The 22,514-nt window shown below is 48.2% G+C and overlaps 3 protein-coding genes across 5 annotated transcripts; 2 read left to right on the top strand and 1 right to left on the bottom strand.

Annotated features, from left to right (window-relative positions):
- Positions 1 to 1,510: 1,510 nt before the first annotated feature.
- LOC118259617 (acrosin-like) lies at positions 1,511 to 5,395 on the top strand. The gene is made up of 5 exons (XM_035569273.2): positions 1,511 to 1,895; positions 2,196 to 2,393; positions 2,659 to 2,924; positions 3,208 to 3,353; positions 3,822 to 5,395. Exons 1-5 carry the CDS (start codon positions 1,795 to 1,797, stop codon positions 4,170 to 4,172), a joined length of 1,062 nt encoding a protein of 353 aa, XP_035425166.2. The 5' UTR covers positions 1,511 to 1,794; the 3' UTR covers positions 4,173 to 5,395.
- Positions 5,396 to 5,545: 150 nt separating this feature from the next.
- On the bottom strand, positions 5,546 to 15,830 carry RABL2B (RAB, member of RAS oncogene family like 2B). Of its 3 annotated transcripts, none has more exons than XM_035569274.2 (8): positions 15,671 to 15,829; positions 15,540 to 15,569; positions 15,220 to 15,299; positions 9,739 to 9,818; positions 8,658 to 8,769; positions 6,624 to 6,721; positions 6,287 to 6,370; positions 5,546 to 5,988 (listed from the first exon to the last, which is right to left on the bottom strand). In XM_035569274.2, the coding sequence occupies exons 1-8, from the start codon at positions 15,775 to 15,777 to the stop codon at positions 5,908 to 5,910; spliced, it is 672 nt and encodes a 223-aa protein (XP_035425167.1). In that variant the 5' UTR covers positions 15,778 to 15,829; the 3' UTR covers positions 5,546 to 5,907. The 3 variants fall into 3 exon arrangements, with proteins under 3 accessions (XP_035425167.1, XP_035425169.1, XP_035425168.2); XM_035569276.2 differs by having other exon boundaries at positions 15,681 to 15,826; XM_035569275.2 differs by lacking the exons at positions 15,220 to 15,299; positions 15,540 to 15,569 and having other exon boundaries at positions 15,624 to 15,830.
- Positions 15,831 to 15,942: 112 nt separating this feature from the next.
- On the top strand, positions 15,943 to 19,286 carry NME6 (NME/NM23 nucleoside diphosphate kinase 6). The gene is made up of 6 exons (XM_035569311.2): positions 15,943 to 16,094; positions 16,181 to 16,283; positions 16,375 to 16,414; positions 16,866 to 17,026; positions 17,293 to 17,470; positions 19,009 to 19,286. The coding sequence occupies exons 1-5, from the start codon at positions 16,005 to 16,007 to the stop codon at positions 17,457 to 17,459; spliced, it is 561 nt and encodes a 186-aa protein (XP_035425204.1). The 5' UTR covers positions 15,943 to 16,004; the 3' UTR covers positions 17,460 to 17,470; positions 19,009 to 19,286.
- The last annotated feature ends 3,228 nt before the right edge of the window (positions 19,287 to 22,514 follow it).

The following is a 22,514-nucleotide window of genomic DNA, read 5'->3' as shown; positions in this document are numbered from 1 at the left end:
AGAGCAGCTATTCCACTTTCAGCCAGAGGCTGAATCGTGTGCTTCTCTGACATCCAAGGAACCAGGTTGTCTTTACATACATCTGCACAAGCACAGATAGCAGTAGGAAACTCCCCCACCTCTCACAAGCTTTACAGCTGCTGTTCTTCAAGTCTTCTGTTCTTACTGCATGTATCAGTACAGGCTGGGGGATGACCTGCTGGAGAGGAGCTCTGTGGAGAAGGACCTGGGGGTCCTGGTGGACGACAGGTTGACCATGAGCCAGCAGTGTGCCCTGGTGGCCAAGAAGACCAATGGGATCCTGGCGTGCATTAAAAGGAGCGTGGCCAGCAGGTCAAGGGAGGTGATCCTCCCCCTCTACTCTGCCCCGGTCAGGCCTCACCTGGAGTACTGTGTCCAGTTCTGGGCTCCCCGGTACAAAAAAGACAGGGATCTCCTGGAAAGAGTCTAGCGGAGGGCCACAAAGATGATACGGGGCCTGGAGCATCTTCCCTGTGAGGAAAGGCTGAGAGACCTGGGTCTGTTCAGCCTGGAGAAGAGAAAACTGAGAGGGGATCTTATCAATGTTTACAAATATCTTAAGTGTGGGAGACAGTGGAATTTGGCCAACCTCTTTTCAGTGGTTTGTGGGGACAGGACAAGGGGCAATGGCCAAAAAATGGAGCACAGGAAGTTCCGCACCAGCATGCAAAAGAACTTCTTCACGGTGAGGGTGACGGAGCACTGGAACAGGCTGCCCAGGGAGGTTGTGGGGTCTCCTTCTCTGGAGATATTCAAGGCCCGTCTGGACGCCTGCCCGGGCAACCTGCTCTAGGGAACCTGCTTTGGCAGGGGGGTTGGACCCGATGATCTCTTGAGGTCCCTTCCAACCCCTACAATTCTGTGATTCTGGTGAAGTCACTGTTTTCTTTCTGGGGACCCAGTCCTGCTTGGAAAAATTGCAGTCCAAGTGGCTGGCTCCAGCCTTTCTCCCATAACTTCCCAGCATTCCAGCATGCAAACAAGATACACCCATACAGCAGTAGGAAGCAGGCTGATGCAGTATTTAGCAAAGCCATGGAGAATGTGGAGCTGAGAGCAAGAATATCAATAGAACTACGTGTGTTTAGCCGCATATAACAGACTCCACAACTGATATTGCCAGACTAGGCCAAGAATGACAATATTACTCATTAAGATCAACAATGTGAGTCCTGCTACAGGATGTTGCTATGGCTGACATAGCCTGTGTAAGCTGTGCGTTTCCACTATGAGTTGTGTAGGAAGGTTAACCCTGCTTTGGTATGCTTGGCTTATTCAGCTTACACATCACTCACTGCTCATCTGCCACAGCTGTATCCAGCCTAGTTCCACAGCGCTCAAACATGCATACTGTCTACAGTAGCTGTGTGCTGTGGTGTGTGTCTTTGGGGAGAACCTGCTGGTAAGCAGCTGCAGAGAGCAGGGTGGCAGTGAACTTCCCACACAGGTTACAAAATCACGCTTTGGTGTCTCCTGCTAGCTGTCAGCAGGCAGTGCTTGGAGCCATGAGCTGTGCCTGCCATGTGGCCTGCACACGCTCGTGCCACCAGAAGAGCATTCAGGGGGTGTCTGTCAGGGGAGCCCAAGCCCAGCTTCCACCTCCTTTCCTGCCTGGAACCCCCCCATGCAGCCACCCAGGTGGCACCAGCACAGCCGTGCCCAGCACCCGGAACCAGGGGCTCTGTGACATCGGCATTGGTGCTGAGGGCTCCGTGGGCAACGCGGGCACCACACCACGATCAGCTGCTGTGTTGGTCGTGACAAGCCCAGGGCATGAGCAGCTGCCTCTTGCCACAGGGAGTGATGAATGTGCTGCCCCTCCTCCTGCTGCTGGCTGTGTGCTGGCCTGTGCAAGGCACATCAAGCAACTGTGTGTGAGTAGTCTGAGGCTTTGGGAGGGAGCCTGGGGGGACCCTTATGGAGTTCACTGGAGGATGTCCCCTGTAGCCACACCAGAGCTTCCAAGACCCCATGGGGGAAGCTTGATGCCTCACCAGCACCCAGGCTGCTGGCACAACTCATCTGCAGGGCTAAAGCAGAAATGGGCATGGTCAGAGACAACCCAGGGGCCCCACTGCCCACACAGTGCCTCATGGGGAAAGAAGGTGGCTCACCTTCAGCATGAACAGAGCAAAGGAAAGGCGAGCAAGGCAGTAAAGAGTTTCTGATTACAGGACCTGTGGGCTCCGGCCCATGGCCGATCACTACGGCATGATGCGCGTCGTGGGTGGCACGAATGCCCAGCCAGGGGCCTGGCCCTGGATCGTCAGCATCCAGAATCCCTGGTATTCAGGCGTTGGGCATGTATGTGGAGGGTCCCTCATCAGCCCACAGTGGGTCCTCACAGCAGCACACTGCTTCGATAATGCAAGGTAAGGGCCCATCTGTTTCCCCGCAATATGGCCGGTGCCTGGGCACTGCAAAACCCAGCTGAGGGACTGCTTGTGAGAAGGCTTGGCTCATGCCAAGCTTGCTAGCAGCCTCCACATCAATGTTGCTTGTGCCCAAAGCATACAAGGGCCATTACAACCCTCATAGCATTGCTTTCCTTTTTATAAAGCAGAGATCAGGGAACTGCTGGGCTGCTACAGCACATGGCTCTGCATCCCTCTGATCCCTTTCTCTATCTCCTTCCAGTTATGTCATGATGTGGCGTGTGGTGATCGGTGCCAACCGGTTGACTCAGCTGGGCCCTGAGGTTGAAGTGCGCAATATTAAGCGGCTGGTGATTCATGAATACTATAGAAATATCAAAACAGGGCACGACGTTGCACTGCTGGAATTGGACCAACCTGTCCAGTGCAGCCAATATATACAACTTGCCTGCGTGCCTGACGCCTCACTGAGAGTGTCAGAGCTGTCAACCTGCTACATCAGTGGTTGGGGTTCCACACAGGAAAGATGTGAGTTCCCAAAAACACTGCTGTCCAGAGTGAAAGTTTAGCATGCTGGGGAGACGGGTTGGGCTTACCTGATGGCAGAGGCACAACCCAGGGTCAAGCCATGGGGAAGTACACCTACAGAGAGGTGGGCCAGACCCATTTCCCAAAGCAAGACAGAAGGGAAACATAAGCACAGTGCCTCTCAAGACACAAAGCCAAGACTTAGGGAAGGGGTTCACCCAGGCAGGGGGGGAAGAGAACTGGCAATGAGTTGCTGGATGCCAGTTCCTCTATCTGCTCGCAGCTGGACGATCTCCTGATGTCCTGCAGGAGGCCATGGTCCATCTCATTGACATCAAACTCTGCAACAGCAGCCGGTGGTATAGAGGGGCCATCAAGACCCACAACTTGTGTGCTGGTTATATGCAGGGTGGCATCGACACCTGCCAGGTAGGAGCATGCTACAAGTCAACACACTGCCATGTGGGTAGCCCTGACGTACCTGCCCAAATGAACACCAGCACATGCAAGCCACCCTTCTAGCTCTGGGTCCCCACCGCTTCTGGAGCTCACCTCCCCTTTCCCACCTCCAGGTCCTTGCCAAGGTTCCCCTTGTCCCATATCTCCAAGACTGCCCAGAGAGCCCATGCAATGTTCTTGGTGCCCAGTAGACCCACACCTGGAACACCCTTCTTCCCACAGCCGGGACTGTTGCACAGGAGACATGAGAGAGAGAGAGAGAGACCTACCTTCCATGCCCATGACCTCCTCCCAGAAAAGCCACTGTAGGCTCCAGAACCCAAGCAGAGGTTTTCTGTGCTGTGAATACAGCTCTGGGAGGAGCTGGGAGAGAGGAGCCAGCTCTGCTGCTGACAGCGGACACCTAGTAACACCTTAGGCTTCTCTCCTCCACTGCAGGGTGACAGCGGTGGTCCTCTCGTGTGCAAAGATAACACTGCTGACTACTTCTGGCTCGTTGGTGTGACCAGCTGGGGGACAGGCTGTGGTAGAATGCATCGGCCTGGAGTATACGCCTCCACTCAGCACTTTTACGAATGGATCCTGGTACAGATGGGACTGCATCCAGCGGAAGAGGCTATTTCAACACCACAGCCAGTCTTTGTCTCAACCACTGTTCACAGGCCAAGACCAATACCATCACAATCATCAGGCCCATTTAGATCATGTCCATTTCCACGCCAGAAACTCCTGGAATTCTTTAATTTGTTGCAGGAACTCCTGCAGGTTATAAGGGGAAATAATGCTTGAGCAGCAGGCTGAGCATGATCGAGTGCAGGCTACAGTGTACTATAACCATTTTCTTCAGGGGCAGTATCTGGTGATCCAAAGGCAGCCCCAGTGCCAAAGGCCTGCTCTGTCCTGCCCACTCTCCTCTAGTTTTACTTACTCAAATATACTTAGTTCAAGAAATAAAGCTGCCTATTTTCACAGCTAACCATGCCTCATCCCAATTCAATCTCCTGTGCAAGGCAAGGATTTCCATACTTGGCACCTGCAAAATATGCAGACCATAGGCCACAAAGGGGAAAGAAAGTGTCACCCGAAAAGGCTGAAGCCATGCCTGCTGAGGGAGGAGGGTGCAACGGGACAAGGGAATGCAGGTAGTACTGGCCCAGAGGTCTCAGGGACAGCAGCTGGCAACATCAAGTATCCCCAGAGCCAGCTACTGGTGGGATCTGTGTGTGTGTGTGCGCACGCAATGCATCTGTGAACTTAAAGGTGGACTAGCTCATGCATCAGGAGACTCAGATCAGGAAAGACCCAAAGCCTGCCTCAATGAGTGGCTGAGGAGCTTGACATCCAGCCACAGCTATTACATGGACTTAATTCCCATGCTATTATTTGAAGGCTATATAAATCTGCTCTGCTTATGGAGTGAAGCTGCATGCGTATTTCCCCACTGAACACCAGTCCTGATAACTTTGGAGACAGAAAATTACTGGTTTGTGTTCATGATCATCTAAGTGGTGCTTATGTTTACATGAGTGCTGGTAAGGACATTGTTCTACCAGTGTTAATCTGTTTTCCATCTGAATATGAGAGGGCCCTTCTTTACTGTGAGGGTGACAGCACTGGAACAAGTTGCCCAGAGAGGTTGTGGAGTCTCCTTCTCTGGAGATATTCAAAACCTGCCTGGATGCCATCCTGCGCAAGGTGCTCTAGGTGATCCTGCTCGGCAGGGGGGTTGGACTAGATGATCTTCAGAGGTCCCTTCCAACCTCCACCATTCTGTGACTGTGTGATTCTGTTTGCCATCCGCTTTAATGGTATATGTCTCTGTGTTCTTGTACCTGGCTCTTTGGAATGCACACTACATCATGCATGGGAACAGGAGCAGCCACATCCATCAGCCTGGGATGGGAGAAGCCTCCTGGGTGTGAGAGTCCACCCGATTAAATACTAGAGGACCTGAAAGGAGAAATTTCCTATGTCCAGAAGTCTACCGATCTAGTTGCCCCATAACAGAATGGGGAAGAGAAACCCAAAGAAACTGCAGCAGAGATAACAGGGGTGGACTGAAAGTCAGCACTGGCTAGGTTGTGAAATGAATGGGGAGGGCTGGCAGTTGAACTCTACAGTAATTGGACTGCCTTATAACAAAAGTGCAAGAAGAACCCAAGTTCAAACCTTTAAAAAAAATCTTTAGTGTTTGTTTTCTCCAGTAGATACTATTAAAGCATCTGGGCAGGACCCTTCTCTGCAGGTCCAGCAGTGGCTTAGCTCTCCCAGCAAGCTTTGCCTTGAAGAAGCACGCGGTAACTAGTAACAGTGTGAATACTTCACCCTTTCCTTGACTGTGATGTGCAGAGGGTTAGGGCCCAGTCAACAAAGGTCATGGTCATTGACAAGAAGGAGAAAGGCCCAGCTGCCCATCACCAGAGTTCTCAGGGCATGAGAAAAATTGCTTTCCTCTGTGGAGGACAGCTCTAACTAGCCCCTGACAACTGGAGCAGAGAGACATGATAGACTCAGGGTCTGGTCCTTAGGCAGATGGGGGCTTCTCTTCAGGAAAGCTCTCCTCCTTATCCGACAAATTCTCACTCTTCTTCTCAAGGTCAAAGCTCTGGAAAGAAGCAGGACAAGGAAATGCTGAAAATCATGACAGCTACACTCTGCTGTGATTCTTTCAAGCTCAGGCTAGGGCAACATGAGCTCTTCAGAGGGTCGCTACCTCACCCCTTCCAACCTAGATATGAACAGCACGCAAACCTAGTGGTGTCACCAGCATAAGGCATCTCTCTCCTTCCTCCAAAGTTTCACCCTTTGGTACAAGCTCTGCTTTTACTGAAAAGCAGTGGAAAAGGGCAGAGATAATAATCATTTAAGAGAGGAAGGAGTGCAGGAAGTAGGGCCTTTCTTACCTCCAGTTCTTGCATGACCTCATCCATGAAATCTCCTGAATTCTGTTTATAAGCAACGGCCAGTTTGATAGCATCATTGAAGAGCTGATGAGAAGAAGAACACTTGTCACTCAAAGCAAAGGGTACTGGGTTTCTTTAATATGTGGAAACTGTACCCACACCCCAAGGAAAAACAAACAAACAAAAAACCACTCTACAACTACCTCTAGTTAACATGACTGTCATGAGTAGCCAAGCAGAAGTACCAGCCCATTTTCTACTCTCTGTGCCTACAGCAGTCTCCATGTCCTTGGACTGTACTGTCTCACAGACATTGAGCCAAACAGCTGTATTTTACCTTCACTACATTAGTGCCATCTGCAGCAGACACAAAGTAAAAGGGTAAACTGAACTTCCGTGCAAAGTTGAAATTTTTCTGGGTCACCTTCATATCCGCTGGAGGAAAAAAGGAAAAATGGTCAGTAAAGCATCACTGTAGGCAGAATGTCAACATACACAGGGATGATGAAACAGATGGAGACCAGAGTCTGATTTAGCTGTCATGGCCTGGTCTCTGCCGTACAAGGTCAGGTGAATCCACAAAAGCTAGAGGGTTTTAAAAGCAACAGCATCAGCAGACAATTGGCAAGAAGACAAAAAAGGAAAGAGTTCTTGTTGCTTTATCCACAGTGTTTGACTGCATTATAGATAGATTCTGATGTGCTATAAATGCATAATGTTTTGCAGCTCAGAACATATCAGTTCACTCACTTTGCAGCAACTATGAATATTTTCTAGGTACATCCCTGTGATTTTGCTGTGCGTCCACATGACCTGGATACCATTGACAGCACAAACCATGCCTCTCCTTCCAGTTTGGGTGTTTTAACCGTACTTGCTCACTGCCCTTATGCCATGTAACCTATATTACTGTGAATCAAAGAAAAACTCACAAATGACAAATGTACATTTTGTACAAGTGTACGAATGACTCAATTGTTATATTTTTTTTACTTAGCAATCAATTAGGTCCAGCTACTCCAACATCAGTAGGCCAGACGCTTTCAGTTTTGGAATAAATTTACTTCATAGTTATAGAACATGCTGACACAGCAGTAACAGCTCAAAGTTTTGACTAACAGACAGCTTGTATGCACAGAAGGAGGATGACTCCAAACAATCTTGCCCCTCTCACAGAAGCAACAGCTGAAGTAGTTCAGACCAAACACCTGCCACTGAGCACTGCCCAGGCAGCCACTCTCTACCTCCTTGCAGGAAGCTGGCTCCACCATTTCACAGGCTGAGTCTGTGTTAAGAGTGATCATTTCCTTGTCCTGGTGGAATACAGCAAAGGTAAGGGAGAAGACTTTCTTGAAGCAGTGTCCACTCTCACATAGAACACTAGGAGCAGGATTCATCTACACAGAAGTAGTATCTATAATAAAACTGTCAACAGCAAGTTCATTTGTCTGGACTTCCTGTACAGTCCATGCAATCAGTGGATTCAAGGTTGACTTGACACATCCTGTAGGAAAGGCTTTTATTAGGTAAGATCATCATAGCCTAAACCGCACCACTGAATCAAATGAACTTCCACAAACTGCAGTGGGAGCCCAGACACCTTATTCAGATGGAGACACCTATTCATAGCTGTGATGACTTTCCACTATGAATGTCAGCAAGGATGCCCGTGTCTGACATGGTACTTGACAGAAAACCAATAGAGCAGGAGACTGTGGACCTATGGGTATGTCTTCTCTCTTAGATGCTGAGCAGAAAGCTGATGCTGATGCATTATGCACTCTCATGGAATGCAGAAGACAGATCACAACCTAAATAACAGCAGTTATGAAAGCCTAGCTAGCATTCCTAAGAGGAGGCAATCATCCAGTCACCTGCAGTGGAAGGTGAACAAGTTTTCCAGCAGCTATATTTAGATACTGTGGCATGGAAGAGTCCCATGGAAACCTGCACACTGAATTAGCAATGCAAAGGCATTTACTGACTGCGTCAGGGGAAGCCGCAGAATAGATTATGCTCCTTTTCCACCAAGACATACTGTAATTTTAACTAAGTACTGCTCCAGCTTTTGTATACTTGCTGGATGAAATGGGCAGCATGGCAAGGACAGAATTGGAAGGACATCGCATGAATAAAATTTAAATTGATTAAATTTGTATTTTAATTGCTAATAAAACAAGGACAAGAGCCTATAAGACACCATGAAAGGCCACTAGAGGACCCAGCTATTTATTTGGTAAAAGACAGCCCCTGAGGGACTAATATTCAAGAACTTATCTGGACCCAACAGATGAATGACATTCTTTCACAAATAGGTAAGAAGAGAATAACTTCACAATTCTGGGAGGCTAAAAGAAGAAGATATACTCACCATCAATTTTATTGGCTACCACAATGCAAGGGATCTCTGGGCGGAATTCTCTCAGCTCCTTGTACCAGCTACTCAGGTTCTTGTAGGTGACTTTTCGCTGCACATCAAACACCTTCCAAAAAAGAACCAGCTATATCATGGGTTCAACGGTAGGACAGCTCCTGATAAAACTACCGCACCAAACATATGTACAGCATCCATAATTTTCCCAGGAGGACATCACATGGGAAACTGGCCTTTGTTAGAAAGCATGAAAGAGAATATGGAGAACATCCAGCAAGCCTTGAAATATGTAGCCAGCCCCCTTCTTTGCATGATGCAGGCAACAGTCCCCCATTTTCCTTTACATGCTTATTTCATTCAATGACAAGCACTTTATCACCCATGACATATCACTGGGAAAGACCTGTTCTGCTAAGTCAATAGGGTCAAATGTGAGGCTTCTCTAATATAACAATTACATTAAAATATCAGTAAAGTTGACTGATGCTCACAAGTGATGAGATATAGTGAAAAGTTAGAGCACTAATACAGACCAAGAGACCTAAGTGGGTTAGGAGTCAGAAAACAAAGCTCACTTGAGCTAGAAAAATGGGAAGCTCAAAGTATGTGAAAATAGTAAAGGCAGAAGACCAGAGAAGAATATCTTATGTAGTACCCCTGCAGAACATGTTAAAACAGTTTTGTACTACATAATTCAAAAGTCACATTGCAGAGCAAGAAGAGAGTGCCACTTCCTTCACATCACCTGACAGGACTGCTTCTAAAGAAATGCATTTAGTTGTACATACCACATTATTGGAAACACAGTGATGAAAGAAAGGAAATTTAGAGGAAAGAAAACCCAGGGAATACAGTATTAGTGCTATCTGGAAAGATACAAGAAAGGTAAACATACCCAACTACAATGTCTTTATCTGGTGAGAGAATAGGAAACAATGTAGGAAAGTTTTTTAAAACAACTGGAAGAGACAAGAAATATAGGACAGTATAATTGGAAAAAGTAACATACAGGCCAAGTGTCAACTGGAACCCCATCAGCCAAAATTCCACCAGATCACAGCTGGGACATTACCCTTACCATGATACAAGCATGAGCTTTATGGTAATAGGATGCATGCATGCTCTGGAACCTCTCTTGTCCAGCTGTGTCCCAGAAATCTATAAGACAGAAAAACAAACAAACAAACAAACAAAAAAACAAGCCGAGGATGATACAATGCCCTAAGTTCTGTTTTCCTTACCACTTAAACCCAGGATGCAAAGACCTGCCCATCTACTCAGGGTCACACATTAGGTTTCACCTCACTAATCTGAAACATTCCAGTACCAAGAAATCATGCAAAACTAGGATCTTTTGTTAGCTACAACAGTGGTATAAACATTCTAGCAAAAGAGAAGTCATCAGATAAGAACAGTAAGATAAAGCTAGTCAAAGGTGAAAAGAGTAGTAACAATGTATGGTACTTTGTCACTAGAGATGACAATAGAAAACAATATCCAAATGTCTTGAGACAGCTTGATTTCTTACATCTGTGTTAATCTGTGTTAGCCAGGTGCCTGCTAAATGAAATGTTCCATTGACTCTCCCAGGACAGTCTGAATCTGCTCCTTCCAAGGGCACAACTGCTTCTAAGATTATGAAGTTAGCCTGAGACAGACGGGTCCCAATTCATTAAGTACCTTGTATACTAGGTATCATGAAGCATACCTGAACAGTCATCAATATTTTAATGCCATTTTCTGTTTGTGTGCCTCAAGTAGAGATTTTCCCCCCTCCTCTTGCTGGATTTATGGGCTAAAATTTGTGTCTTATATGTTGTACAAATTTATGCAGCTTCAAGTATGAACCACCAGATGTAGTTATGCTGTCAGCTAGACTGAAGCACCCCAGTCTCCATAAAGACTATTATGCCACTTCCCTTAGTGTCTACTTGGTATTGAAATACAGGTTAGTTTCTGACTGGATACTGTATCTGACTTTCTGGACGGTGACTTCTTAAACTGCCCAAATTATAGGCAAGTATTCATCAGACTACATTTGCATTCATTCTGGGTAGTTTTGCTTAGCTTCTAAAATTGCTTGACTCTTTCAATGTGCCATTCCAGAATCCTCAAATCCTCACTTACAAGGAACAAACACCAAGTGACCATGACTACTGCCAAGGCGATCAGCTCCAGGCAGGCATGTTCTGTACGCATCATACAAGGCCATTTCCTGAGCCAGGGAAGCCCCGGGGGAGTACAGAGACCTGCCAGGGGCCAGCTGCTGGGGTGAGAGCATGTGCCGAGGCGTGGGCAGGCCAGCAGTGACAGTGGCCACCCCTCACACCCCCATAAGCAGCCCCTCAGGAGCACTGCGTGGCAGTTGGCACAGGACAGCGCCCCATGAGGGAAGGCCATTCCACTGGCTGAGTGGGAGGCATTGAGAACACCTTAACCCTGCAGTCACGCTCCACTCCCTGCCCATCTGCACAGACCAAGGGTGCTCACCCTACCTGATCCTCAAGGCAGAATGGTGGGCACTTGTCTCAGGGCAAAGGCCGTGGGTCTGGCTGCGTGGTCTGTGCTGTCTGCCCCAGCAGTGGATGATGCTTCCACCAAGACAGAGCTACTGAAAGGTGAGGCTGCAGCACAGACTTCCGACTGCTTGAAGTGCCTAGATCTTTCCCTTGGGGCAGGGACAGGCGACAGAACTGCCTGCAGAAGGTAGAAGGACCTCCACTACCAGGTGGCTGAGCTGCAGGAGGCAGTGAGAAGGCTGCGTAGCATCAGGGAGGCTGAGGAGGAGTTGGATAGCTGGATCCTAGCACAGTCTGCAGGGGACTCACAGCGCACAGCCAAACAGCCCAAAACTCCCTCACTGTCACTCACTGAAGGGAGTGAGACCAATAACACTGGAGAGTGGAAGCTGGCAGAAACAAGGATCAACAGGAGGAAGAGTCTTCCCCCAAAGCCTCAGATGCCCTTACAAAACTACTTCACCCTCTGCAGACTGAGAAGGAAAGACCTACCGCAGGGATGGTGGAGCAGAGTAAGACAACACAGTCTGCTCCCTGTGTAACAACTAGTCCAACTAAGAAAAGGTGACAGGTGATAGTAGTAGGCAAATCTCTTCTGAGAGGCACGGAGGTGCCCATCTGTTGACCTGATCTACTCTTGAGGGAGGTCTGATGCTTACCAGGGGGGCTCATACCAGGGATGTTACCAGGATACTGACAAGCCTTGTACAGCCTAAGGACTATTATCAGCTGTTGCTGTTTCATGTGGTCACCAGTGATGCAGCCAGGAGCAGTCTGAGGAGTATCAAGAGGGATTACAGAGCCCTGGGAGCAGCAGTAAGGGACTCAGGAGCACAGGTAGTTTCTTCATCTGTCCTGCTGGTCAAAGGCGAGGGGATTGAAAGGGCCACTCAAATTTGGCAAATCAACAGATGGTTACAGGACTAGTGCCACAGACAGGGGTTCAGCTACCTAGACCATGGGACTCGCTTTCAGAAACCTCGTCTGATGGAGGCTGATGGGGTCCACCTGTCAGAGAAGGGAAAGAACATCTTCGGTCATAGGCTTGCCAAGCTGGTGAAGAGGGCTTTAAACTGGAGTTGCTGGAGGAGGGGAACCTCAATCGATCCTGTTCCTCCCAGTTTGATGCCAGTGTCAGCAACAGATGCCCAGAGCCTGGAGAAAGGTCATGGGTCAGCAGGAGAGCACCTGAAGAGCAACACAAAGGAATTCCAGCCAGTAAGACAGCTTCATTAGGGGCTCAAATTTAATGTTTCTGTGCTAACGCACATGGTATTGGAATAAACAAGAGGAATTAGAGATGTACACACACCTTCAGGGCTATGACTTCATTGGCTTTACGGAGACCATGGGATGGCTCCCATGACTGGAGTGTTAATGGAAGGATACAAGCTCTTCAGGAAGGACAGGCAGGGGAAGCGAGGGAGAGGCATCACCCTCCATGTCAATCAGCAGCTGGAGTGCACGGAGCTCTGCCTGGGGATGAATGAGGAGCTGAGAGCTTATGGGTCAGGATTACAGGGAGGGCAGGGACAGGTGACATTATAGTGGGAGTCTGCTACAGGCCACCTGATCAGGAAGACCAAGCAGATGAGGTCCTCTATAGACAGATAGAAGCAGCCCCACTTTCACAAGCCCTGGTTCTCATGGGGGACTTCAACCGCCACATTATCTGTTGGAGGGACAGCACAGCAGGGCACAGGCAATCCAGGAGGTTCCTGGAATGCACTGATGACAACTTCCTTCTCCAAGTGATAAAAGAGCCCATGAGGGGAGGTGCATTGCCAGACTTCATTCTCACCAACAAGGAGGGGCTGGTGGAGAATGTGAAACTCAAGGGCAGGCTTGGCTGCAGTGACCATGAAATGGTGAAGTTTTGGATCCAGAGAGCAGCAAGGAGGGAGCACAGCAAACTTGCTATCCTGGACTTTGTGAGAACAGACTTTGCCCTTTTCAGGGATCTGCTTGGTAGAGTACTATGAGACAAAGCCCTGGAAAGAAGAGGAGCCCAAGAAAGCTGGTTAATATTCAATGATCACCTCCTCCAAGCTCAGAAGCAATGCATTCCAACAAAGAGGAAATCAGGCAAAAATGGATGTACATGGAGATTCTGGCCAAACTCAAACAGAAAAATGAGACCTTGTGCTTTCTTATACTACAGATACTAGTTGTTTAAGAATTGCAGCATTTCCTAACTCAAAGCAATGATATATACCAGCAAGTCTCTGATAAAGGATCATCTCTAATTTTGTAAACCATATTTCAATCATGAACCAACTGAACAGAATTCAGAGGAAGCATCAAGAATCACCAGAGATCCATCCTGTGAAAAAGGCAGAATAAACTGAGGTTATTTAGCCTAAAAGAGAGAAGAAATAAAGGGAAAAGCTACAACACTCAAACATGTGGAAAACTGATGCAAGCAGAAAGGGGAAAAAACTTTCATTGCCCAGGAAACATAGGAAATAACTGGTTTACCTTGGATAGAGAAGATTCACACTGAGTGTCAAGAAACTTTCTAGCAGTAAGGACACATATATTGGAATAGATGGCCTAAGCAGTCTTTATCATTAGAAGTCTTTGACTAAATGAAATAGGTAAGTATCCATGAAGACTGTCATTAAGTAAAGAATTTCCCCTGTACAGAGATGTGCTAGATGACATCTCACAGTCCCTTCCAGAGCTGTGGTTTCTGAAAATGCAGAAATTGTAGTGACACAGGCAGCAGTACAGAACTGCAGTGCTTTCATACTGATGGACAGCTAAGCTCTACCATGCCACTCTCTCACTCCCCTTCCTCAAAAGAACAAGGGGAGAAAATGTGATGAAAAAAGGCTTATGGGTTCAGATAAGGACAAGGAGTTCACTCACCAATTACCATCATGAGCAAAACAGACTCACCATGGGAAGATTAATGTAACTTTATTGCCTACTGCTAACAAATTACAGCAGTGAGAACTAAAACCAAATTAAAAACACCTTCCCCCACCATCCACCCTCTTCTACATCTTCTGCCTGAGCTGTGCAGGGGAAGGGGGAGTGGGGGGTGCATTCAGTCCATAAACACTTCATCTCTGCCATTCCTTCGTCTTCACTGTCCTCCCCTGCCCCCCAAGCATGGGGTCCCTCCCATGGGATGCAGTTCTTCCTGAACTGATCCTAGACTTCCCACAGACTGCAGTTCTTCAAGAACTGGTCCAGTATGGGTCCGTACCATGGGCAGCAGCTCCCACCAAGCCTCCTGCTCCAATGGGGGCTCTTCTCTGAAGGCTGCAGTTCCAGCCTAGAGTCTGCTCCACCATGGAGATCTGCTCTGCTGTGGTACACCATAGGCTGCAGGGGGAGAGCCTGCTCCACCACGGTCCTCCATGAGCTTCCAGGGATCTTCTGCCCCAGCACCTGGAGCACCTCTTCCCCTCCTTCACTGACCTTGGTGTCCGCAAGGCTGTTTCTCTCACTTTTTCTCACTCCTCTCTCTCAGCTGCTGTAGCACAGCAGTTTTTTTCCTTTCTTAAATCTGCTCTCCCAGAGGCACAACTAGCATTGCTCATTGGCTGAGCTCTGGCCAGCAGCGGGTCCCTTTTGGAGCCAGCTGAAACTGGCTCTTATCTAACATGGGGCAGCTTCTCAGTTCTTCCCACAGAAGCCACCCCTGTGTGTCCCATCCCTTCCCCCTCGCCCCAGCTACCAAAACCTTGCCATGTAAACCTATTACACAGAATCACAAACTGGTTTAGCTTTGAAGGGACTTCTATTAGAAGGGGGAGTGAGAGAGGTGCACAGTGGAGCTTACCTGTTTATCAGTGTGAAACCACCGCAATTCTGTGATTCTGATTCTTTCGTTCTCCCATTTCCCTGACTACTACAAACTGACATTTGGTATCTCTTTGCCCATTGCAAGTACCTCCCCTGCCGTATTTTTGCGTCTCTATACTGCTGCGTATGCCAGCAGCACCATCGGCGTCACTCTCTCTCCACAGAGCCGGCACTGCCCCGTCCCCGGGGCCCCCGGAACTCTGGCCAGGGCACTCCGCACTTACCCACTAGGACCGGCTTCCCGTCCACGCGAGCGCGGTGCTTGTACAGCGTCAGGGCGAAGGTGGAGAGCTGTTGGGGGCGGCTGCGACCGCGTTAAGGAGCCGACGGAGGCGCACGTCCCCTCACCCGCAGCGACTGCCGGCGCCGGGCCGGCGTGCGCTCCCCGGCCGGGCCCGCCGCAGCCCCCCGGGCCGGGCCCGCCGCCCGCCACCCCCCCACCCGCCGCCCGCTCAGCCGCGCCCCACCGCCCGGCCGGCTGAGGGGGCGGCCCCGGCGGCACGAGCGGGAACTGAGGGGTCCGGGCGGCGCGGCGCTTGGATACAATCCGTCGAGCAGGAACCTCTCCAGCAGCCTGCGGAAAGAGAACGGCGCAGGGTGAGGCCGCGGCCCCCGGGCGCCCCCTCACCTTCCGCGAGGCCCGGCCGGGCGGCGGGGTCCGGCGCGGCCACACACTTGGACTTGCCCACGGCACTGTCGCCCAAGCAGATGATCTTCACGGCCTCCTCGGCGCCGGCCGCGGCCTCCTCCCGGGCCTGCTCCGCCGCCGCCGCCTCCGCCATGGCACCGCCTCCGCGTCCCCGCTGCTACGCGACACGCGCCGCCCCGCCGCCGAGCGCCGCCCCGCCGCCGAGCGCCGCCCCGCCGCCGAGCGCCGCCCCGCCGCCGAGCGCCGCCCCGCCGCCGAGCGCCGCCCCGCCGCCGAGCGCCGCCCCGCCGCCGAGCGCCGCCCCGGCCACGCGTCAGCCGTCACGTGGTCGCGCGCCCGGCAGCGGTGGCGGGGGGCGCGATGGCGGCCGCGAGACGCTGCGGGAGGCCGCTGCAGCTAACGCTGGCGCTGCTGAAGCCGGACGCCGTGGCCCACCCGCTGGTGCTGGAGGTGAGGGCCGGGGGGGCCGGGCCGCCCGCGCCGGGCCGGCGGTCCGCGCCGCCCGCCTAGCCGCCGCGCCTCTGCCTGCCTTACAGGCCGTGCACGAGATCATCCTCAGCAACCGGTTCCTCGTCGTGCGCGCCAAGGAGCTGCGCTGCGGGCGGGAGGAGAGCCGCCGCTTCTACCGGGAGCACGCGGGTAGGCGGCCCGCAGGTGGCCTGCGGCTCCGGGGCGGGCGGGCCTGGCCGCTGGGCCGGGCCGCGTGACTCCAGGCGCCTTTCTCCCGCAGGGCGGTTCTTCTACCAGCGGCTGGTGGAGTTCATGGCCAGGTGCCGGCCGCGTCTGCGGGCGGGCAGCGCGGGGCGCGAGGAGGGAACTTGCTTCGCATAGCAGGCGGACCCTTGTCTTGCCCGAGCATCCCTGCATCCGGAGGGGTCCACCTCAGCGTGGGATGCATCTCGGCAGGAGACGGTGCTTGTGATGTGCTGAGGGTGAAAGCTATGGGCTGAGGGGTGGGCAGATAGCAGGGATCAACCCTGCAGGAATGGCATCCCCACTGTTTTTGGTTGCCATCACCTAGGAGGAGGTCACACGCATGCTATATTTCCAAACCATGGTCTTATTTTCTAGTGTCGTAGTAGATCTGTATCTCTTCTCAGGGAGCACTGCATTGTAGTTGCACTAATTTGCTTCTTGGAGCTTGTCATATTTATAAGAATGAGGAAGTTATACCCTGTTGTAACCTTATCTATTTCTCCTCTTTCCTTGTCCTTTTCTTAGTGGCCCTATGTGGGCTTATATCTTGGCCCATGAGAATGCTATCACCCTCTGGAGAACCCTGATGGGACCCACCAAAGTATTCCGAGCCCGAAACAGTGTCCCAGACTCCATCCGAGGAGCTTATGGCCTCACTGACACCAGGAATACCACTCATGGCTCAGGTAGGCTTTCTTGGCTGAGTGTTGGGCAGGGACTAGAGATCAGTGAGGAGGGAATGATGGTGTTCTGGCTGCCTTTGCTTACTTTCTGTTCGTGGTGTCAAAGTTCATGATTTTATCTCTTCTGCAGATTCCACCTGCACCTATGCTGTTACAACCAAGCCTGGCACTTTTCTTTACATCCTCAGCTTCTGCCCTTTCTTTTGAAATGTAGTGCATCTTTGAGGTGCAAGACTATCATCTCTCATCTTTTTCCCCTATTCTAACAGATTCACCAGCATCAGCCAGCAGAGAAATTGCCTTCTTCTTCCCAGAGTTCAATGAAGAGCTCTGGTACCAGCAGGAGGAGCCACATCTGCGCTGTGGTCGGGTGTATTACAATGCAGAGGAGCGTGTTCACTGTGTATTCAAGGATGAAGAAACAGAGTTGACCTGAGTTACCTGGGGGTATGGTTTACTGATCAGGAAGTAGCTTCTAGCCACTATGTTTGGGTCAGCCCCGTAACAAGATATAGAACCATGACATGTCACGAGGAGTGAAAGGGAAGGAAAGACCTAGTGCACATTACAGAGCTGCTTGGGATTGTTGTTCGTGCAGCGTGCAGGTTCTGGGGCGCTTCAGAAGAAGCTTGTCCAGTAGCAGTACTCCAAGTTGATACAGGTATATACCCATGCACTTCACCAATCCGTCATGTACTTTGTGTATGAGCAGTACAGGTGAGTTCCTCAGAGGATTAGCTGGAAATGGGATTGTTATTTCCAGTTATAGGCAGCTAGGGTATGATTAGCTCTGCCTTATATTAGGCTTCAGATTCTTATTATTTACTCTGTTCTCTCAGTTCCTTAAGGAGGAAGAGGGGAAAAATGCAATGGTGAGCAGTGTAATATTAACTCTTATGTCATCGCTTTCCTGGATCCAAGCTAAGAAAAGATTGTCCTTGGTCTTGCGATTCATATCTTAAGAATCTTGTAGAGGGCACAGTTAGAAGCTGTTCTCTAAACTAAAGCAGCATATGTTGTCAGTTGAGTTTAGTCTGGACTAACAAACCTGCAGCACATCCTGTAGAAGTTGCAGAAAGATGTGGAACAGTCTGGTGCCTGTGAAGCATCTTACATGTTGTGCTTTTAGAGTTTCTGGTTCATGAGGTTAGTATTTCTGGTGAAATTTGTTAGTGGCTTTTAAGGATACGAATATTGTGAATCTATAATAAAGGTTAAAAAAAGGTAGTTGAATGTGGGTACACAGAAGCTGTAGAAGTTCTTCCTGGAGCTCTTTACATTAAGCCTTGTAACAAAATATCTAATGGCAACTCAAAGATTTAATTGCATACTCTAAGATTATGGGTTTGCTATGCACTGAAGCACCGAGTTTCATTATATTTAAATTAAATTAAATTATATGAACAAAATCTTTCAATCATCCCGATAATTGATAATATTACTATATGGTGGTGCACGAGTATGGTTTTGATGAGCATGGCAGAACCTTGCATAGTACATTTGTCTTCTTGTACTAATGCATTTTGAGAATGTTTAATGCATTTATACAGTCCCTTAATAGCTTCTTCCAATGCAGATTTTTTTAAATCAAGGTGCCATGTCATACCAAGTGAAATTTCTTTCACGTAATTTCAGATGCATTGTATCAGTGAAGATACGTTTGTAATGTACTTAGGACAACAAGCTTGTTTGCTTGAGGCCTTTTTCTGAAGTTTAACGTGACAAGTGTCAATGATAATAGTCGCTACAGCTCTGTTGACTGAGCTCCAAATTAACCAGTGTGTTATTTTCTCACGGATCAAAAGCAAGTTTCTCTTTGACTAGTTTAAGACTAAGTTTAAGCTGTGTGAAATCTTTGGCACTTGTTCAAAAAAAGTTAAGTTGTTCAAAGTGTTGCCACAGAGCTTCTTTGATTAAAAATACGAACATTTTTTTTCTTTCCTTACTATTATATGAGATTAAATGCAGCTGTTATTTTTTTTCAGGTATAGATCAAAAGGATCTGCTGACTTTCTGCATTTTTGCTGCTTTTATTTACTAGCAGTATCCAAAGGTGGATGTGTTCATGACTGAGTATGAATTTATACAAGCCTGAAATCTTGCTGTCCTGAATGCTACTGACAATTGATATTTTATTGGTTCCCCAAATTTAAGTTGTGTGTGTTTTTTCTTGCAACTATTAATCATTTTTTTCATCTTTCTTTTTACAATGTGTTTTCTTTATTGGATATTAATTTGGGATGTCATTAAATGATAATTCCTATCTCTTTGCTGTTCATTTTAAGTGTTTATTTTTCATAATCATTTAAGGTTATTACATTTGGTGAAACTGATACACTGGCTTGGTGTCATGACATTTTCACAATATAATTATATTGTGAAAGAGCTAACAATTACCAATACTTAGATAGCTGCCAGTTGTTAAGTTAGTATTAACATTTCTTTGGTCTAGCAAGACTGTACTTAAGCAGAGGTAGTCAGAACTGTCAAGTTCCATTTCCCTAGACAAGGTGTTTGTTTTGCAAAACAAAAGATGTTCTGTGAAATTTATCAGGAGAGCTAATATTGAAATTAGATGTTAGATGCAAGAGGTAATGTTAAAAATACTTTTTTAATGTCTAAGGCAGCCTTTGGATTTGAGATGACAGCAAATGCTTATTTTGAGGGCTCTACTGGAATCCTTTCTGCTTTTTCACCCTTCCTTGTAAGAGCTCGAGATTTTAATATTTATTTTTTTACTCCTTCTCTAGTGACAGTCAGCATCTATTTTGTACACTGTCTGGTGCCTCTTGATCCTCTGATGATGAGTCACCTTTGATTTTGTAACTTACAGTGATTTTAATTCAAAACAACCTATACCCTTTCTCAATCTTCTCTTCTTGCTCCCCCATTCCCCGTCCTTAATCTATCTTTAAAGAATAATCAATTCAACTTGTGCTGTATTTTTTATTTTTTTACACTTGAGTCAAACACCTCTTAAGAAATCTTGATAATGCCTGGCATATGCTATTTCTTCTTCCATACTGATTTTCAGTTTCTTTATTTGAGCTCCAAACATTATGGCTTAAAATAGTAAAGGCAAATTATCTGAATGTTGGTTTAGCTTAACTTTGCACTGTTTCATGCTGCAACGTTCTGATGCACAGTAGACAATTGTATATTTGTTGTTGTTGTCCACTTCTTAAAAAGGCTTAAACACCTTCAGCCTCTTGTTTATTTACACCTGAATAACGGTATATACCTGAATATTAGGTATTCAACACCTAGTGGTACTTGAACATGAGACTGAGAGAAGTTTAACCAGTTTCCCCACTGTGGAGGGGATGCTCTGGTATTTCATAAAAATACTGCAGTCTTTTAAGTATAATTTGTCCAACAAATTGCTTAGCTCCCATACCTCTCCTTGGACTAAGGATATGGGATAGATTTCTGAAAGTTACCTAGAATTTCTTTTCTCTGGAAGAAAATAACTACGGTCATTTTTGATTTAGGTATGGAGCTTCAACAACAGCTTGTACAATTGACTTCTCTTTTTTAGGTGTTTTGTGGAAAATATGGAAGTCAGGTTTTGTTTCATAGAATCACAGAATGTCTAGGTTTGGAAGGGTCTTTAAAGATCATCTAATTTCAACTGCCTGCCATGGCCTGGGACACCTTCCACTGGACCAGGTTGCTTAAAGCCCCATCCAACCTGGCCTTAAACGCTTCCAGGGATGGGTTATTCAGAACTTCTCTGGGCAACCTGTTCCAGTGCCTCACCACCCTCTGAGTAAAGAATTTCTTCCCAATGTCTAACCTAAGTCTTCCCTCTTTCAGTTTTGTCCTGGTTTCAGTTAGGACAGAGTTAATTTTCCTCCTAGTAGCTGGTAGGGTGCTATGTTTTGGATTAGGATGAGAAGAGCGCTGATAACATGCTGATGTTTTAATTGTTGTAGAGCAGTGCTTACACCAAGCCAAGGACTTCTCAGCTTCTCGCTCTGTCCTGCTAGCGAGCAGGCTAGGGATGCAGCAGGAGCTGGGAGGGGACAGACCCAGGACAGCTGACCCAAACTGGCCAAAGGGGTATTCCATACCATCTGACGTCATGCTGAACAATATATAGGGGTGGCAAGCCGGGGCAGGTGGGGGGGACCGGCTGCTCGGGGATAGGCTGGGCATCGGTCAACGGGTGGTGAGCAATTGCATTGAGCATCACTTATTTCATACACATTATTATTAATACTATTATTATTATTATTATTATTGTTATTGTTATTATTGTTATTATTATTTTCCTGTCTTAATAAACCATCTTTATCTCAACTCACAGGCTTCACTTTCCTGTTTCTCTCCCCCCATCCCAGAGAGGGAGAGGGGAGAGTGAGTGAACGGCTGTGTGGTGTTTAGCTGCCAGCCGGGCTAAACCACAACAAGTTTAAAACCATTACTCCTTGTCCTGTCACTACATGCCCTGACAGAGAGTCCCTCCTTTTTTTTTTGTAGGCTCCCTTTAGGTAATGGAAGGCCCCAACTCCTTCAGCTTGTCTTCATAGGAGAGCTGCTCCAGCCCTCTGATCATCCTCATGGCACTCTCTGGACTCGTTCTAACAGGTCCATGTCTTTCTTGTGCTCTCCTAAGAACTGAATGCAGTACTCCACGTGTAGTCTCACAAGAGCGGAGTAGATGGGGAGAGTCACCTCCCTCATCCTGCTGGCCATGTTGCTTTTGATGCAGCCTAGGGTACAGTTGGCTTTCTGGTCTGCAAGCGTACATTGCTGACTACTGTTGAGCTTCTCATCAACCAACACCCCTAAGCCTGTTTTGACAGGGCTGTTTTCAACCCACTCATCACCCAGCCTGTATTCATGTTTGAGGTTGCCTCGACCCAGATGCAGGACCTTGCACTTGGCCTTGTTGAACTTCGTGGTGTTAACTTGGGCCCACCTCTCAAGCCAGGCAGTCCCTCTGGGGTACATGATGTCAGTTGCTCTTCTCCTATCTGCCAATGCTGTAACCCCATTGTAGAAGGCCACCACATTTGTCAGGTGTGATCTGCCCACAGTGAAGCCATGTTGGCTGTCACCAATTACCATTTTTTTCCATGTGCCTTAGCGTATTTTCCAGGAGGATCTGCTCTATGATCTTGCCAGGCAGATGTGATGCTGACTGTCATCCTTTTATCACCAATATGCCTATAGAAGCCTTTCCTGTTGCTCTTGATGTTCTTGTCCAAATTTAATTCTAATTGGACTTTAGCTTTCCTAACCTGATCTCTGGATGCATAGACAATGTCTATCCCTCCCAGGCTTCATGTCTTTGCTTCCACCGTATGTAGGCCTTCTTTTCTGATTGAGTTTGGCCAAGATCTCCTTGCTGCAGTGCTGGACATGCTTGAACTTCAATATGAACTTGAATCAAAGGCAGCCAAGTGGTATGTCACAAATGATATCTCTGATGCGTTTTTCTCCATCCCTTTGGCAGCAGCGTGCAAGCCACAGTTTGCTTTCACTT

The sequence above is a fragment of the Cygnus atratus genome, chromosome 1, assembly GCF_013377495.2.
Source record: "Cygnus atratus isolate AKBS03 ecotype Queensland, Australia chromosome 1, CAtr_DNAZoo_HiC_assembly, whole genome shotgun sequence".
Taxonomy (NCBI): Eukaryota; Metazoa; Chordata; class Aves; order Anseriformes; family Anatidae; genus Cygnus; species Cygnus atratus.
This window is presented reverse-complemented; position numbering and strand designations above follow the sequence as displayed.

Coding starts and splice junctions, on each gene's coding strand:
- LOC118259617 (XM_035569273.2), top strand. CDS start 1,795: ATGAGCAGCTGCCTCTTGCCACAGGGAGTGATGAATGTGCTGCCCCTC. Junction 2,394..2,658: donor CACTGCTTCGATAATGCAAG/GTAAGGGCCCAT, acceptor ATCTCCTTCCAG/TTATGTCATGATGTGGCGTG. Junction 2,925..3,207: donor GGGTTCCACACAGGAAAGAT/GTGAGTTCCCAA, acceptor ATCTGCTCGCAG/CTGGACGATCTCCTGATGTC.
- RABL2B (XM_035569274.2), bottom strand. CDS start 15,777: ATGGCGGAGGCGGCGGCGGCGGAGCAGGCCCGGGAGGAGGCCGCGGCC. Junction 6,722..8,657: donor GGTAGCCAATAAAATTGATG/GTGAGTATATCT, acceptor TTTTTCCTCCAG/CGGATATGAAGGTGACCCAG. Junction 5,989..6,286: donor AGGTCATGCAAGAACTGGAG/GTAAGAAAGGCC, acceptor GCTTCTTTCCAG/AGCTTTGACCTTGAGAAGAA.
- NME6 (XM_035569311.2), top strand. CDS start 16,005: ATGGCGGCCGCGAGACGCTGCGGGAGGCCGCTGCAGCTAACGCTGGCG. Junction 16,095..16,180: donor CCCACCCGCTGGTGCTGGAG/GTGAGGGCCGGG, acceptor CCTGCCTTACAG/GCCGTGCACGAGATCATCCT. Junction 16,284..16,374: donor CTTCTACCGGGAGCACGCGG/GTAGGCGGCCCG, acceptor TTTCTCCCGCAG/GGCGGTTCTTCTACCAGCGG.